The following is a 14,617-nucleotide window of genomic DNA, read 5'->3' on the forward strand; positions in this document are numbered from 1 at the left end:
CTAGACACATATTCATGGGGTGGCAGGAGATTCTGAGCGGTGGCATCCCCTGGCAGAAGTATATGCTGATTTAATCGCAGTCATATCAATCAATGTTAACTTGGAAAGCCACAATATTAATATTTTAACTCAATAACATTAGGTGACATTATTGTGGCACATCAGTAAAGCCTTAAATATAAATATATAAGGTGGCAGACATCATTTAATGCATTTTAACTGAACAATAACTGAATGAGTTTGTTTCACTCTTAGACCAGCAGGGGAACCACATCTATGCAGACTGCTGCTATAGGTACATTCATTAACTGTCTCATCGATGTTTGTCTGAATGAATATGATATTATTAACAATCATATTATTCCTATCAGCTGTCATTCACTGTTATGATTCACATATTCATTTATTATTAAATAAACTATATTTTTTGGAGGAGTTCATGATGAATGTTCCTCAAGATGCTTGCTCACCCTCCTTCAAATTTGAAAGACAAGTAATTATATTATATATTAAAATTCAAAAGATTCAAAGGAACAGTTCAGCGCCCCACGACTTTACTGCAAACAGTTACAACCTGGACTTTACATCAGAAAGAACATTAAAGAAGTGACTAACTGCATCAGTCAGGGTTAAACACGTGTATTCAGCTGAAACACATCGCTGCAGTTATTATCCAGTGGAGAGTCCTGACCTGCTGGCCTGGTTACATCAAAGGGATTCCTTCCTGTTGGCTGGGCAGTGAAGTTTTACACACCGTCTAATTTGACTTTCTCAGGACTTGAAACTGTTTTTTGGGGGCAGAAAATATATACACACATAAGGTCATCATCTTAACAGTTTTTTATGCTCATCCGTGAGCAGAGCATCAAGTTGTCTATTACAGCTGAATGCAGTGATCACCATCTTGTTCAGCAAAACGCCTCAAACTGATTAAGATCAACAGCTTTAGTGCGTTTTGATTCAATGCTGAGTCCAGCCACACTGACAGGCTCTTCTCTGTCATTGCAGACCGCACCTCATTCCTTCAGTACTTGGGTCCGGATGCTTCTCCTTTTGCGCCGTCCCCCCGTTCAAATGAAATCTCCACCAATCATATTTCCACGCTCGCGCCAGGGCCGGGGGAGGGGTTACAAGACTCGCGTCTTGTGCTGCATTCACTTGCACTCGGACATTAGAGACTTTCATCAATGTCCGATGAGCCACAACTTTTCTTTCAAAACAAAGCTGCCAACCGGGGTGGCGCGCTTAATTGCTTCGCTTTTACATAAAACAGCTCCGCTCCGGCCTTCCCGCGCAATGCGCGTGACCGGCAAGTGGTAAAGGTGCAGCTAGTTTGAATGACTTTGTATACTACAGGGTAGCTTGTGGATTTACTCCAGGTGGAACTAAAGTCTGATTTAACACTTGATTATATTTCACATCATTCATCCAGATCTGTAAAGTAACTAAAGGTATTAAATACATGTAGTGGAGTAAAAGTACACCATGTACCTCTGAACTGTAGTGGAGTAGAAGTACACCATGTACCTCTGAACTGTAGTGGAGTAGAAGTACACCATGTACCTCTGAACTGTAGTGGAGTAGAAGTACACCATGTACCTCTGAACTGTAGTGGAGTAGAAGTACACCATGTACCTCTGAACTGTAGAGGAGTAGAAGTACACCATGTACCTCTGAACTGTAGAGGAGTAGAAGTACACCATGTACCTCTGAACTGTAGAGGAGTAGAAGTACACCATGTACCTCTGAACTGTAGTGGAGTAGAAGTACACCATGTACCTCTGAACTGTAGTGGAGTAGAAGTACACCATGTACCTCTGAACTGTAGAGGAGTAGAAGTACACCATGTACCTCTGAACTGTAGAGGAGTAGAAGTACACCATGTACCTCTGAACTGTAGTGGAGTAGAAGTACACCATGTACCTCTGAACTGTAGAGGAGTAGAAGTACACCATGTACCTCTGAACTGTAGAGGAGTAGAAGTACACCATGTACCTCTGAACTGTAGAGGAGTAGAAGTACACCATGTACCTCTGAACTGTAGAGGAGTAGAAGTACACCATGTACCTCTGAACTGTAGAGGAGTAGAAGTACACCATGTACCTCTGAACTGTAGAGGAGTAGAAGTACACCATGTACCTCTGAACTGTAGAGGAGTAGAAGTACACCATGTACCTCTGAACTGTAGTGGAGTAGAAGTACACCATGTACCTCTGAACTGTAGTGGAGTAAGGCAAGGCAAGGCAAGGCAAGTTTATTTATATAGCACCTTTCAACACAAGGTAATTCAAAGTGCTTTACAAAAATGGAAGACATTTTAAAAATGGCATTTAAAATCAGTCATTAAAAAGGAAAGATAATAAAATAAACATTAAAAGAAAAAATACATGGATAAAAGTTAAAAGTTACAGTGCAGTTTAAGATGTGAATAGTTCAATTAAAAGCAGCGGCAAAAAGAAAAGTCTTCAGCCTGGATTTAAAAGTAGTAAGAGTTGCAGCGGACCTGCAGGTTTCTGGGAGTTTGTTCCAGATATTCGGAGCATAATAACTGAATGCTGCTTTACCATGTTTAGTTCTGACTCTGGGGACAGAAAGCTGACCAGTCCCTGAAGACCTGAGAGTTCTGGATGGTTCATAATTTAGCAGTAGGTCAGACATGTATTTTGGGCCTAAACCATTCAAAGCTTTATAAACCAGCAACAATATTTTTAAATCTATTCTTTGACACACAGGAAGCCAGTGTAAGGACTTCAGAACAGGAGTGATGTGATCCACTTTCTTAGTGTTAGTGAGGACTCGAGCAGCGGCGTTCTGAATTAGCTGCAGCTTTCTAATAGATTTTTTAGTGAGGCCTGTAAAGACACCATTGCAGTAGTCGAGTCTACTGAAGATAAAAGCATGGACAAGTTTTTCCAAATCCTGCTGTGACATTAGTCCTTTAATCCTAGATATGTTCTTTAGGTGATAGTAGGCTGATTTAGTAACTGTTTTAATGTGACTGTTGAAACTCAGGTCAGAGTCCATGACTACACCTAGATTTCTGGCTGTATCTGTTGTTTTGAACATTGCAGACTGAAGCTCAGCGCTAACTTTTATACGTTCTGCCTTGGCTCCAAAAACCATTACCTCAGTTTTATCTTTGTTTAATTGGAGAAAGTTCTGACACATCCAGTCATTGATTTGTTCAATGCACTTACTCAGTGTTTGAATTGGAGCATAATCTCCTGGTGAAATTGTTACGTAAATTTGTGTGTCATCCGCATAGCTATGGTAACTTATTTTGTTGTTTTTCATTATCTGAGCCAGTGGTAGCATGTAGACGTTAAAGAGAAGAGGCCCCAAGATGGAGCCTTGAGGAACCCCACATGTCATATTTGTCAACTCAGATGTGTATTTACCTATAGAAATAAAGTTTTTTCTGTCCTTTAAGTAGGACTCAAACCAATTTAGAACTGTTGCCGAAAGTCCCACCCAGTTTTCTAGTCGGTCTAGTAATATGTTGTGGTCAACAGTGTCAAACGCAGCACTGAGATCTAATAATACTAACACTGAAGTTCTGCCACTGTCTGTGTTTAAGTGGATGTCATTGAAGACCTTTACAAGAGCAGTCTCAGTGCTGTGGTTTGGACGAAATCCTGACTGGAACACATCCAAACCGTTATTTAAATGCAAGAAATTACTCAACTGTTGAAATACTACTTTTTCAATGATTTTACCTAGAAATGGCAGGTTTGATATTGGCCTGTAATTGTTCATTACTGAGGCATCTAGATTATTCTTTTTTAAGAGCGGTTTAATGACTGCAGTTTTCAGGGCCTCTGGAAAAATACCTGAGTGAAGAGATGTGTTTACTATATGAAGTAGATCTGAGGCCATGCAAGGAAAAACATCTTTGAAAAATCCTGTTGGAATAATATCAAGGCAGCAGGAGGAGGATTTCAGAAGTTGAATAATGTCCTCTAAGTTTTTACCATTAATCTGATGGAATTGTGTCATGGTGTTTGAATTGATATTAGGTGGACATAGTGACAACACATTTGCTGTACCTGATGCAGAGGCACTGACTGCTTGTCTAATTTTCTGAATGTTGTCAGTGAAGAAGGAGGCAAAATCATTGCACGCCCTGGTGGATAGAAATTCAGAGGCTACTGACACTGGGGGGTTAGTTAGTCTGTCGACGGTAGCAAACAAGGCACGTGCGTTGTTTTTGTTTTTGGTAATGATGTCAGAGAAGAAAGACTGTCGTGCGTTTTTCAATTCCAAATTATAAAGGCCAAGTCTCTCTTTATAGATTTCAAAGTGAACCTGGAGATTTGTTTTTCGCCACCTACGTTCAGCTTTTCGACACTCTCTTTTTTCTGTTCTCACGGTCATGGCCTTTCTCCATGGAGATATTTTCTTGCTAATCACTTCCTTTACCTTAGTTGGAGCAATGGTATCTATAACATTTTTAATTTTTGAATTAAAATGATCTACTAGCTCATTTACTGAGATGTTAGCAGGGGCAAGTGTGGATGAAACATTATGAGTAAACATTTCCCTAGTGTTTTCAGTTAAATATCGCTTTGTGGTTACTGTACCTCTTTCTGAACATTTTTGTGAACAGAAATAGAGCTCTCAAAGAAAACACAGGAATGATCAGAGAGTGCAACATCAGTCACCACAACCTTTGAGATATTCAGACCCTTTGAGATAATTAAGTCCAGAGTGTGCCCCTTATTGTGCGTGGGCTCCGCCACATGCTGAGTCAGTCCATAGTTATCAAGAACACAAAACAGTTCTTTAGCCCCTCTGTCCTGGGGGTTGTCAACATGGATGTTAAAATCACCAACAATGACTAAACGGTCAAAGTCAATACACACTATAGACAGCAGTTCAGTAAAATCATCAAAAAAGCTTGCACAGTATTTGGGTGGTCTATAGATATTTAGGAACAGAGCTCGAGAGGAGCATTTCAGCTGAAGGGCCACATATTCAAAAGAAGCAAAGTCCCCATAAGATGTCTTCCTGCATTGAAGGGAATCATTGAACAAAATAGCAACTCCACCCCCTTTCTTATGCATTCTTTCCTGACTCATAAAACTAAAGTTGGGAGGGGTTGATTCGATAAGAACAGCTGCACTGTTATTTTGTTCAATCCAAGTTTCCGTTAAAAACATAAAATCGAGATTGTGCTCAGTGATAAAATCATTGATTAAAAATGTTTTTCCTGCCAAAGACCTGACATTTAATAAAGCTAGTTTAAGTTTGTTAAATACACTATCAGTAAAACATTTTGTGACAAGCTGTGGCTGACATGGAATCACTGCTAAATTTGATAACCTCACACAAACGTTTGAGCACTTCCTGTTTCTAAGCTGATTTACCGCTCTTAATCTATTACCTATCAACACAGATATCGGCAAAGCTACTGGCAGGCAGGGCCCCGGCATGTGCTGGAAAGAGTTGAGAGTGCCATATGCCCTTGAGCCTGGACCCAGCACATATCAGTAAAAGTTTGTTGCGTTTTGTACACACACATCCTTATCAGGCTTCGGAGACTGCAGATGCTTTCTTGAAGGGATGGGAGGTGGTTGACATAGGCACAGTGATGAAGACGGGGGAGATGGTGCGCGTCTCTGCTTCGGTGATTTTGGTGGGCGTCGTTGAGGGGCGGGGGTAAAGGACATGCTGCCAACCCTGCATCTCGCCTTCATGCGGTCATCGAACTCCAGGGGGGAGGGCGAGGGTGAAAGGGTGAGCGGAGAGTAGAGAGAGCTGGGAGATGAATGAAGAGTATCCTCCAAGGCGTTGACAGGGGGGGTGACGGGCAGTGGAGACTCCTCCATTTGTGTCATAGGTCTCCCATAATCAGAACATTCCTCAGGCGGGTGCAGTGATACTTCTTCAGGGTTTAGTAGAAGTAGAAGTACACCATGTACCTCTGAACTGTAGAGGAGTAGAAGTACACCATGTACCTCTGAACTGTAGAGGAGTAGAAGTACACCATGTACCTCTGAACTGTAGAGGAGTAGAAGTACACCATGTACCTCTGAACTGTAGAGGAGTAGAAGTACACCATGTACCTCTGAACTGTAGTGGAGTAGAAGTACACCATGTACCTCTGAACTGTAGTGGAGTAGAAGTACACCATGTACCTCTGAACTGTAGAGGAGTAGAAGTACACCATGTACCTCTGAACTGTAGAGGAGTAGAAGTACACCATGTACCTCTGAACTGTAGAGGAGTAGAAGTACACCATGTACCTCTGAACTGTAGAGGAGGAAAAGTACACCATGTACCTCTGAACTGTAGTGGAGTAGAAGTACACCATGTACCTCTGAACTGTAGTGGAGTAGAAGTACACCATGTACCTCTGAACTGTAGAGGAGTAGAAGTACACCATGTACCTCTGAACTGTAGAGGAGTAGAAGTACACCATGTACCTCTGAACTGTAGTGGAGTAGAAGTACACCATGTACCTCTGAACTGTAGTGGAGTAGAAGTACACAGTAGCATAAAGTGTTTATGATATGTCTATATCTAGCGTTGCAGCAGGTATTTCCTCCGTGGTATTTCTACCTAAAGCTTCAGGAACAGAAGGAAGCTGTATTCTGTGGAGCTGAAAGGTTCTTTCTGACTCTCAGTAACACGTTAACTCTCGAGGAGCAGGAACATTCACATATTGATGAAACAGCTGCAGGTAAATATCTGTTTAAACCCATAAATATAACAAAGTAAAAAGCTTCTGTAGTGGCATCCAAGGTTTCCTTTGATGCGTCTATAGAGCGGGGTTGAAGACACGCAATCCAGAGCAATAAGCAGCCGAAGGTTTTCAGTCAAAAAATGTAATTTATTAACAAAAAAGTATTGACTTAAATAGTCTCAAAATAACAAATATAACTCAATATTTCGGCGATATACTTTCCTATATAAACTATACTTTGCAGTCCAATTTGCAACACTAATTTCTGTTTACAATTTGCGGTGTAAAAACTGTTCCGCTCCCCGTCTCATCAGGTCTCATCAGGTCTCATCAGGTCTCATCAGGTCTCATCAGGTCTCATCAGGTCTCATCAGGTCTCATCAGGTCTCATCAGGTCTCATCAGGTCTCATCAGGTCTCATCAGGTCTCATCAGGTCTCAGAGCACCACGGCTGTCCTCAATTACCTCACTTAAATAAACACCGGAAGGTACAAGGAAACAGATCATATTTACGATTTAAAATAAACAATCATTTCATCAAAAGATATTCACCATGGCAATATAAATCATTTTACATCATTAATTCATTTATCAAATTATGAATCTAAATAATAACGTTGACTTCATTGTGGCTCTAACACCTTCTGTTGTGAAAACACTGAATGTCCTCTTCCAACATGAGAGTAGCATGCTAACAAAGGTATCCCAACTGTAGCTGTGAACATGACAGGATGTGTGATTAGCTAGAAGAGCATCAGGACTGTTTGAGCCATATGATAGCTATGTGATTAACATGATGACTCAGCCTCTATGGAGATAGACATGTGACAAGCATGCTCATTTCTGACGTGGAGCTAATCTGAAGTAAACATTGAATACTGCTTTCTATTCCTCCATCTTGTGACTGTGTAACTCCCTCTCTTGGATATCAGCATGTGAAGGACACTGTTCAGGAACTAGTTGATGCTCTGTATGTGATGACTCCTTCCATTCTGGAGAGGATCACAGATACATGGATCCTGAGATTGAAGCTCAAGCCGGGGACCAGGGAGGGTTTCTAACACCTTCCTACCTATTTACCTTTCAGAGCTGGAAAATGTCTGAAGAGGTTCCACATGAGGCGGATCATACCCAGTCCACCCAGTCCACCCAGTCCCTGTCCCAGGCTCTCTCCACCCTGTCCCCGACCCAGTCCCCGACCCAGGCTAAGTCCCAGTCTAAGACCCAGCAGGGCTCCAGCTCCTCCAGCGGTCCCACCTCCTCCTCCAGCGGCTCTGGGACTCTGAGCAGCGTCGACACCATCCCTGTCACTCTGTCCTCCGTCCCAGAGGAGCCAGAGCCTCAGCCCTGGGGCCGCCTGCTGCCCATGGCCCGGGGCTTCAGGAGCCATGGTGAGCTAACACTGAGCTAACACTGAGCTAACACTGAGCCAACACTGAGCCAACACTGAGCCAACACTGAGCCAACACTGAGCCAACACTGAGCCAACACTGAGCCAACACTGAGCCAACGCAGCTGTGTGTGTGTGTGTGTGTTGCTGCATGTAGCAGCTGCGTGTGTGTGTGTGTGTTGCTGCATGTAGCAGCTGTGTGTGTGTGTGTGTTGCTGCATGTAGCAGCTGTGTGTGTGTGTGTGTTGCTGCATGTAGCAGCTGTGTGTGTGTGTGTGTGTTGCTGCATGTAGCAGCTGTGTGTGTGTGTGTTGCTGCATGTAGCAGCTGTGTGTGTGTGTGTTGCTGCATGTAGCAGCTGTGTGTGTGTTGCTGCATGTAGCAGCTGTGTGTGTGTGTGTGTTGCTGCATGTAGCAGCTGTGTGTGTGTGTGTGTTGCTGCATGTAGCAGCTGTGTGTGTGTGTGTGTTGCTGCATGTAGCAGCTGTGTGTGTGTGTGTGTTGCTGCATGTAGCAGCTGTGTGTGTGTGTGTTGCTGCATGTAGCAGCTGTGTGTGTGTGTGTTGCTGCATGTAGCAGCTGTGTGTGTGTGTGTGTGTGTTGCTGCATGTAGCAGCTGTGTGTGTGTGTGTGTTGCTGCATGTAGCAGCTGTGTGTGTGTTGCTGCATGTAGCAGCTGTGTGTATGTGTGTGTTGCTGCATGTAGCAGCTGTGTGTGTGTGTGTGTTGCTGCATGTAGCAGCTGTGTGTGTGTGTGTTGCTGCATGTAGCAGCTGTGTGTGTGTGTGTGTTGCTGCATGTAGCAGCTGTGTGTGTGTGTGTTGCTGCATGTAGCAGAGCGTGTGTGTAAACTGCCCCGCCCCCTCGCACACAGACGGGGGAGAGAGATCTCTCGTCTGGATTGGAGAGATCGAAAATACAAAAAATGACGCATTTTGCAGTCTTTTTGCGTATTAGAAACAGAGTTGGCGACACTAAAACTGCAATATAATGTTTGTGTAGCAATAATACACATGACATATTTTTTAGATGTCTCCAGTACCGATAAAAAGACCGATAACGTCGGAGCTTAACGGTACCACGGTCTTTAATAATTCAGCCCCGGGGCCCGTTTAATACCGGGGCTCGGTACCCATCCCTAGCTAACACTGAGCCAACACTGAGCTAACACTGAGCCAACATTGAGCTAACACTGAGCCAACACTGAGCTAACACTGAGCCAACACTGAGCCAACACTGAGCCAACACTGAGCTAACACTGAGCCAACACTGAGCTAACACTGAGCTAACACTGAGCCAACACTGAGCCAACACTGAGCTAACACTGAGCCAACACTGAGCTAACACTGAGCTAACACTGAGCTAACACTGAGCCAACATTGAGCTAACACTGAGCTAACACACTAACACGGGGCTTCAGGAGCCACGGTGAGATAACACTGAGCTAACACTGAGCTAACACTGAGCTAACACTGAGCCAACATTGAGCTAACACTGAGCTAACACTGAGCTAACACTGAGCTAACACTGAGCCAACATTGAGCTAACACTGAGCTAACACTGAGCCAACACGGAGCTAACACGGAGCTAACACGGAGCTAACACAGGGCTTCAGGAGCCACGGTGAGCTAACACTGAGCTAACACTGAGCTAATACTGAGCCAACACTGAGCTAACACTGAGCTAACACTGAGCTAACACACTAACACTGGGCTTCAGGAGCCACGGTGAGATAACACTGAGCTAACACTGAGCTAACACAGGGCTTCAGGAGCCACGGTGAGATAACACTGAGCTAACACACTAACACAGGGCTTCAGGAGCCACGGTGAGATAACACTGAGCTAACACTGAGCTAACACAGGGCTTCAGGAGCAACGGTGAGATAACACTGAGCTAACACAGGGCTAACACTGAGCTAACACTGATTTAACACTGAGCTAACACAGAGCTTCAGGAGCCACGGTGAGCTAACACTGAGCCAACACTGAGCCAACACTGAGCCAACACTGAGCCAACACTGAGCCAACACTGAGCCAACACTGAGCTAACACAGGGCTTCAGGAGCCACGGTGAGATAACACTGAGCTAACACTGAGCTAACACTGAGCTAACACAGGGCTTCAGGAGCCACGGTGAGATAACACTGAGCTAACATTGAGCTAACACTGAGCTAACACTGAGCTAACACTGAGCTAACACTGAGCTAACACTGAGCTAACACAGGGCTTCAGGAGCGACGGTCAGATCAAGGTTCAAGGTTCTTTATTGTCAAACTAACATAGCTACAGAGTAATTATGTCGTTGAAAATCTTATGTCACAGGCTTCTCCAACAGTGCAACACAATAATACAGATAAGCAGACAATATTAACCAATATTAAAATATACTATATTAAAAGTAATACAAAAAGAGTTTTAAAAAAAAGTGAGAGTAAAAAAAAGTGTAATAGTGCAATACGAGTCTATATACAAGTTATTGGAATGATATATTAGATAATAGATAAATGATTACTAAGTAGCAGATGAATGTTATGAAATTGTTCCAGCAGTTCAGGTGTTTAACAGTCTTATCGCCTGTGGGATGAAACTGTCTCTGAATCCTCTTGTCCTTGCCAGGATGCTGCGGTAATGCCTGCCAGACGGCAGCAGACTGAACAGTTTGTGTCTGGGGTGATGGGGGTCTTTGATAATCCTGAGGGATTTCTTCCTGAGCCGCTGGGAGTAAAGGTCCTCCATGGATGGCAGCTCCGTCCTGGTGATGTTCTGTGCAGTTTTCACCACCCTCTGTAAAGCCTTACGATTGAGGGCGGTGCAGCTGCCGTACCAGGCCGTGATGCAGCCAGTCAGGATGCTCTCTATGGTGCACCTGTAGAAGGTCAGGATGCTCTCTATGGTGCACCTGTAGAAGGTCAGGATGCTCTCTATGGTGCACCTGTAGGTCAGGATGCTCTCTATGGTGCACCTGTAGGTCAGGATGCTCTCTATGGTGCACCTGTAGAAGGTCAGGATGCTCTCTATGGTGCACCTGTAGGTCAGGATGCTCTCTATGGTGCACCTGTAGGTCAGGATGCTCTCTATGGTGCACCTGTAGAAGGTCAGGATGCTCTCTATGGAGCACCTGTAGAAGGTCAGGATGCTCTCTATGTGCATGCCTCTCTATGGTGCACCTGTAGAGGTCAGGATGCTCTCTATGGTTGCACCTGTAGAGGTCAGGATGCTCTCTATGAGTGCACCTGTAGAGTCAGGGATGCTCTCTATGGTTGCACCTGTAGATAGTAGAGGTCAGGATGCTCTCTATAGGTGCACCTGTAGAAGGTCAGTGATGCTCTCTATGGGCTGCAACCTGCTAGAAGGTCCGGATGCTCTCTATGGTGCGACCTGTAGAAGGTCAGGATCGCTCTCTATGGTCGCACCTGTAGAGGTCAGGATGCCTCTCTATGGTGCACCTGGATCGAAGGTCAGGATGCTCTCTATGGGCACTGGTAGAATGGTCAGGGATGCCTCTCTATGGCATGCACCTGTATAGAAGGTCAGGATGCTCTCTATGGTGCACCTGTAGAAGGTCAGGCATGCTCTCTATGGGGTGCACCTGTAGGTCAGGATGCTCTCTATGGAGTGCACCTGCTAGAAGGTCAGGATGCCTCTCTATGGGTGCACCTGTAGAAGGTCAGGATGCTCTCTATGGTGCACCTGTAGAGGGTCAGGGATGCTCTCTATGGTGCACCTGTAGAAGGTCAGGATGCTCTCTATGGGCACCTGTAGAAGGTCAGGAATGCTCTCTATGGTGCACCTGTAGAAGGTCAGGATGCTCTCTATGGGCACCTGTAGAAGGTCAGGATGCTCTCTATGGAGCACCTGTAGAAGGTCAGGATGCCTCTCTATGGTGGCACCTGTAGAAGTCAGGAGGCTCTCTATGGTGGCACCTGTAGAAAGGTCAGGATGCTCTCTATGGAGCACCTGTAGAAGGGTCAGGATGCTCTCTATGGTGCACCTGTAGCAGGTCAGGATGCTCTCTATGGTGCACCTGTATGCAAGGTCAGGATGCTCTCTATGGTGCACCTGTAGAAGGTCAGGATGCTCTCTATGGTGCACCTGTAGGTCAGGATGCTCTCTATGGTGCACCTGTAGAAGGTCAGGATCCTCTCTATGGTGCACCTGTAGAAGGTCAGGATGCGCTCTATGGTGCACCTGTAAGGTCAGGAATGCCTCTATGGTGCACCTGTAGGTCAGGATGCTTCCTATGGTGCACTGTAGAAGGTCAGGATCCTCTCTATGGTGCACCTGTAGAAGGTCAGGATGCTCTCTATGGTGCACCTGTAGAAGGTCAGGATGCTCTCTATGGTGCACCTGTAGGTCAGGATGCTCTCTATGGAGCACCTGTAGAAGGTCAGGATGCTCTCTATGGTGCACCTGTAGGTCAGGATGCTCTCTATGGAGCACCTGTAGAAGGTCAGGATGCTCTCTATGGTGCACCTGTAGAAGGTCAGGATCCTCTCTATGGTGCACCTGTAGAAGGTCAGGACCCTCTCTATGGTGCACCTGTAGAAGTTGCAGAGTATCCTGGAATCCATTTTGAACCTCCTCAGCCTGCGGAGGAAGAAGAGCCGCTGTCAAGCTTTCTTGGTGATGGTGGTGGTGTGAAGAGTCCATGTCAGGTCCTCAGTGATGAGTCCATGTCAGGTCCTCAGTGAAGAGTCCATGTCAGGTCCTCAGTGAAGAGTCCATGTCAGGTCCTCAGTGATGAGTCCATGTCAGGTCCTCAGTGATGAGTCCATGTCAGGTCCTCAGTGATGAGTCCATGTCAGGTCCTCAGTGAAGAGTCCATGTCAGGTCCTCAGTGATGAGTCCATGTCAGGTCCTCAGTGAAGAGTCCATGTCAGGTCCTCAGTGAAGAGTCCATGTCAGGTCCTCAGTGATGAGTCCATGTCAGGTCCTCAGTGATGAGTCCATGTCAGGTCCTCAGTGAAGAGTCCATGTCAGGTCCTCAGTGATGAGTCCATGTCAGGTCCTCAGTGATGAGTCCATGTCAGGTCCTCAGTGATGTGGACACCTAGGAACCTGAAGCTGCTGACTCTCTCCACCGTAGTCCCATTGATGGCGATGGGGGCGTGTCCCTCTCCCTGCTGCTTCCTGTAATCCACAATCAGCTCCTTGGTTTTGCTGACGTTGAGATGGAGGTTGTTATCCTGGCACCAAGATGTCAGCTTTTCGACCTCCTCTCTGTACGCCGTCTCGTCATCGTCTGTGATCTGGCCGATGACGGTCGTGTCATCAGCAACTTCACGATGGTGTTGGAGCTGTGTGTGGCCACGCAGTCGTGAGTGAACAGGGAGTAGAGGAGAGGGGCTGAGCACGCAGCCTTGAGGGGCACCGGTGTTGAGAATCAGGGTGGAGGATGTGATGTTTCCCACCCGCACTGCCTGGGGTCTGCCCGTCAGGAAGTTCAGGATCCAGTCACAGAGGGCGCTGTTGAGCCCGAGGTCTCTGAGCTTGATGGCCAGCTTGGAGGGCACAATGGTGTTGAATGCTGAACTGTAGTCAATGAACAGCATTCTCACATATGTGTTCCTGTTCTTCGGGTCCAGGTGTGAGAGGGCAGTGTGGAGGGTGAGGGCTATGGCGTCGTCTGTGGACCTGTTTGCTCTGTAGGCAAACTGCAGGGGGTCCAGAGAGTCAGGGAGGGAGGAGGTGATGAATAATTTGACTAACCGCTCAAAGCACTTCATTATGATGGAGGTGAGTGCTACTGGGCGGTAGTCGTTGGGGCAGGTGATGATTGTCTTTTTGGGGACAGGAATGATGGTGGAGTGTTTAAGACATGTGGGGACTACAGACTGCAGCAGGGACCTGTTGAAGATGTCTGTGAACACCTCTGCCAGCTGAACTGCACACACCCTGAGAACACGGCCAGGGAGGCCATCAGGTCCAGGAGCCTTGTGTGGGTTAACCCTTTTAAAGGATTTACACACATCTGCCCTGTTTAAAACAAAAGGGCAGTGTAGCTCCTGGTCCCTCTGTACCTCCACAGCCTGGCTGCTCTCAAAGCGTGCAAAAAAAACTGTTTAGCTCATCTGGGAGAGATGCGCACGCAGACACTCCTGCAGCACCCCCCGCTGCTCCTTTGTAGTCAGTCATTGTCCTTAGTCCCGCCCACATATTCCTAGTGTTACAGCCTTTGAAGTCAGATTCCACCTTCTCTTTGTACTGTCTCTTTGCTGCTGATTGCTCTCCGGAGATCATACCTAGACTTCCTGTACTCCTCCAAATCTCCCGCTGTGTGCGCGAGAGTGCGCGCTTTCAGTTTGCCGCGCACCTTGCAGTTTATCCATGGCTTTTGATTTGGGAATGTCCGTACAGAAACCTTCGGTACCACGTCATCGATGCATTTCCCAATGTAGCAGATGACAGTGTCCGTGTGTGTGTGTTGATGTTATTGTCCTCACACACACTCCACTCCGTAGATTCAAAGCAATCCTGCAGTGCCTCATTGGACTCCTCGCTCCATCGTTGTACTGTCCTTGTTATCGGTCTGTCCCGTTT

The 14,617-nt window shown here is 45.9% G+C and overlaps 1 protein-coding gene across 1 annotated transcript in view; it reads left to right on the forward strand.

The window, feature by feature from the left end:
- Window positions 1-14,617, forward strand: part of chek2 (checkpoint kinase 2) — a 37,132-nt gene that overhangs the window by 287 nt on the left and 22,228 nt on the right. Inside the window, exons 2-3 of the mRNA XM_034113488.1 lie at window positions 256-295; window positions 7,773-8,076. Coding sequence (XP_033969379.1) covers window positions 7,782-8,076 — 295 coding nt within the window. The 5' untranslated portion in view covers window positions 256-295; window positions 7,773-7,781. The remainder of the gene's footprint in view (window positions 1-255; window positions 296-7,772; window positions 8,077-14,617) is intronic.

Source organism: Trematomus bernacchii, unplaced genomic scaffold, assembly GCF_902827165.1.
Source record: "Trematomus bernacchii unplaced genomic scaffold, fTreBer1.1, whole genome shotgun sequence".
In the NCBI taxonomy this organism is placed as follows: domain Eukaryota; kingdom Metazoa; phylum Chordata; class Actinopteri; order Perciformes; family Nototheniidae; genus Trematomus; species Trematomus bernacchii.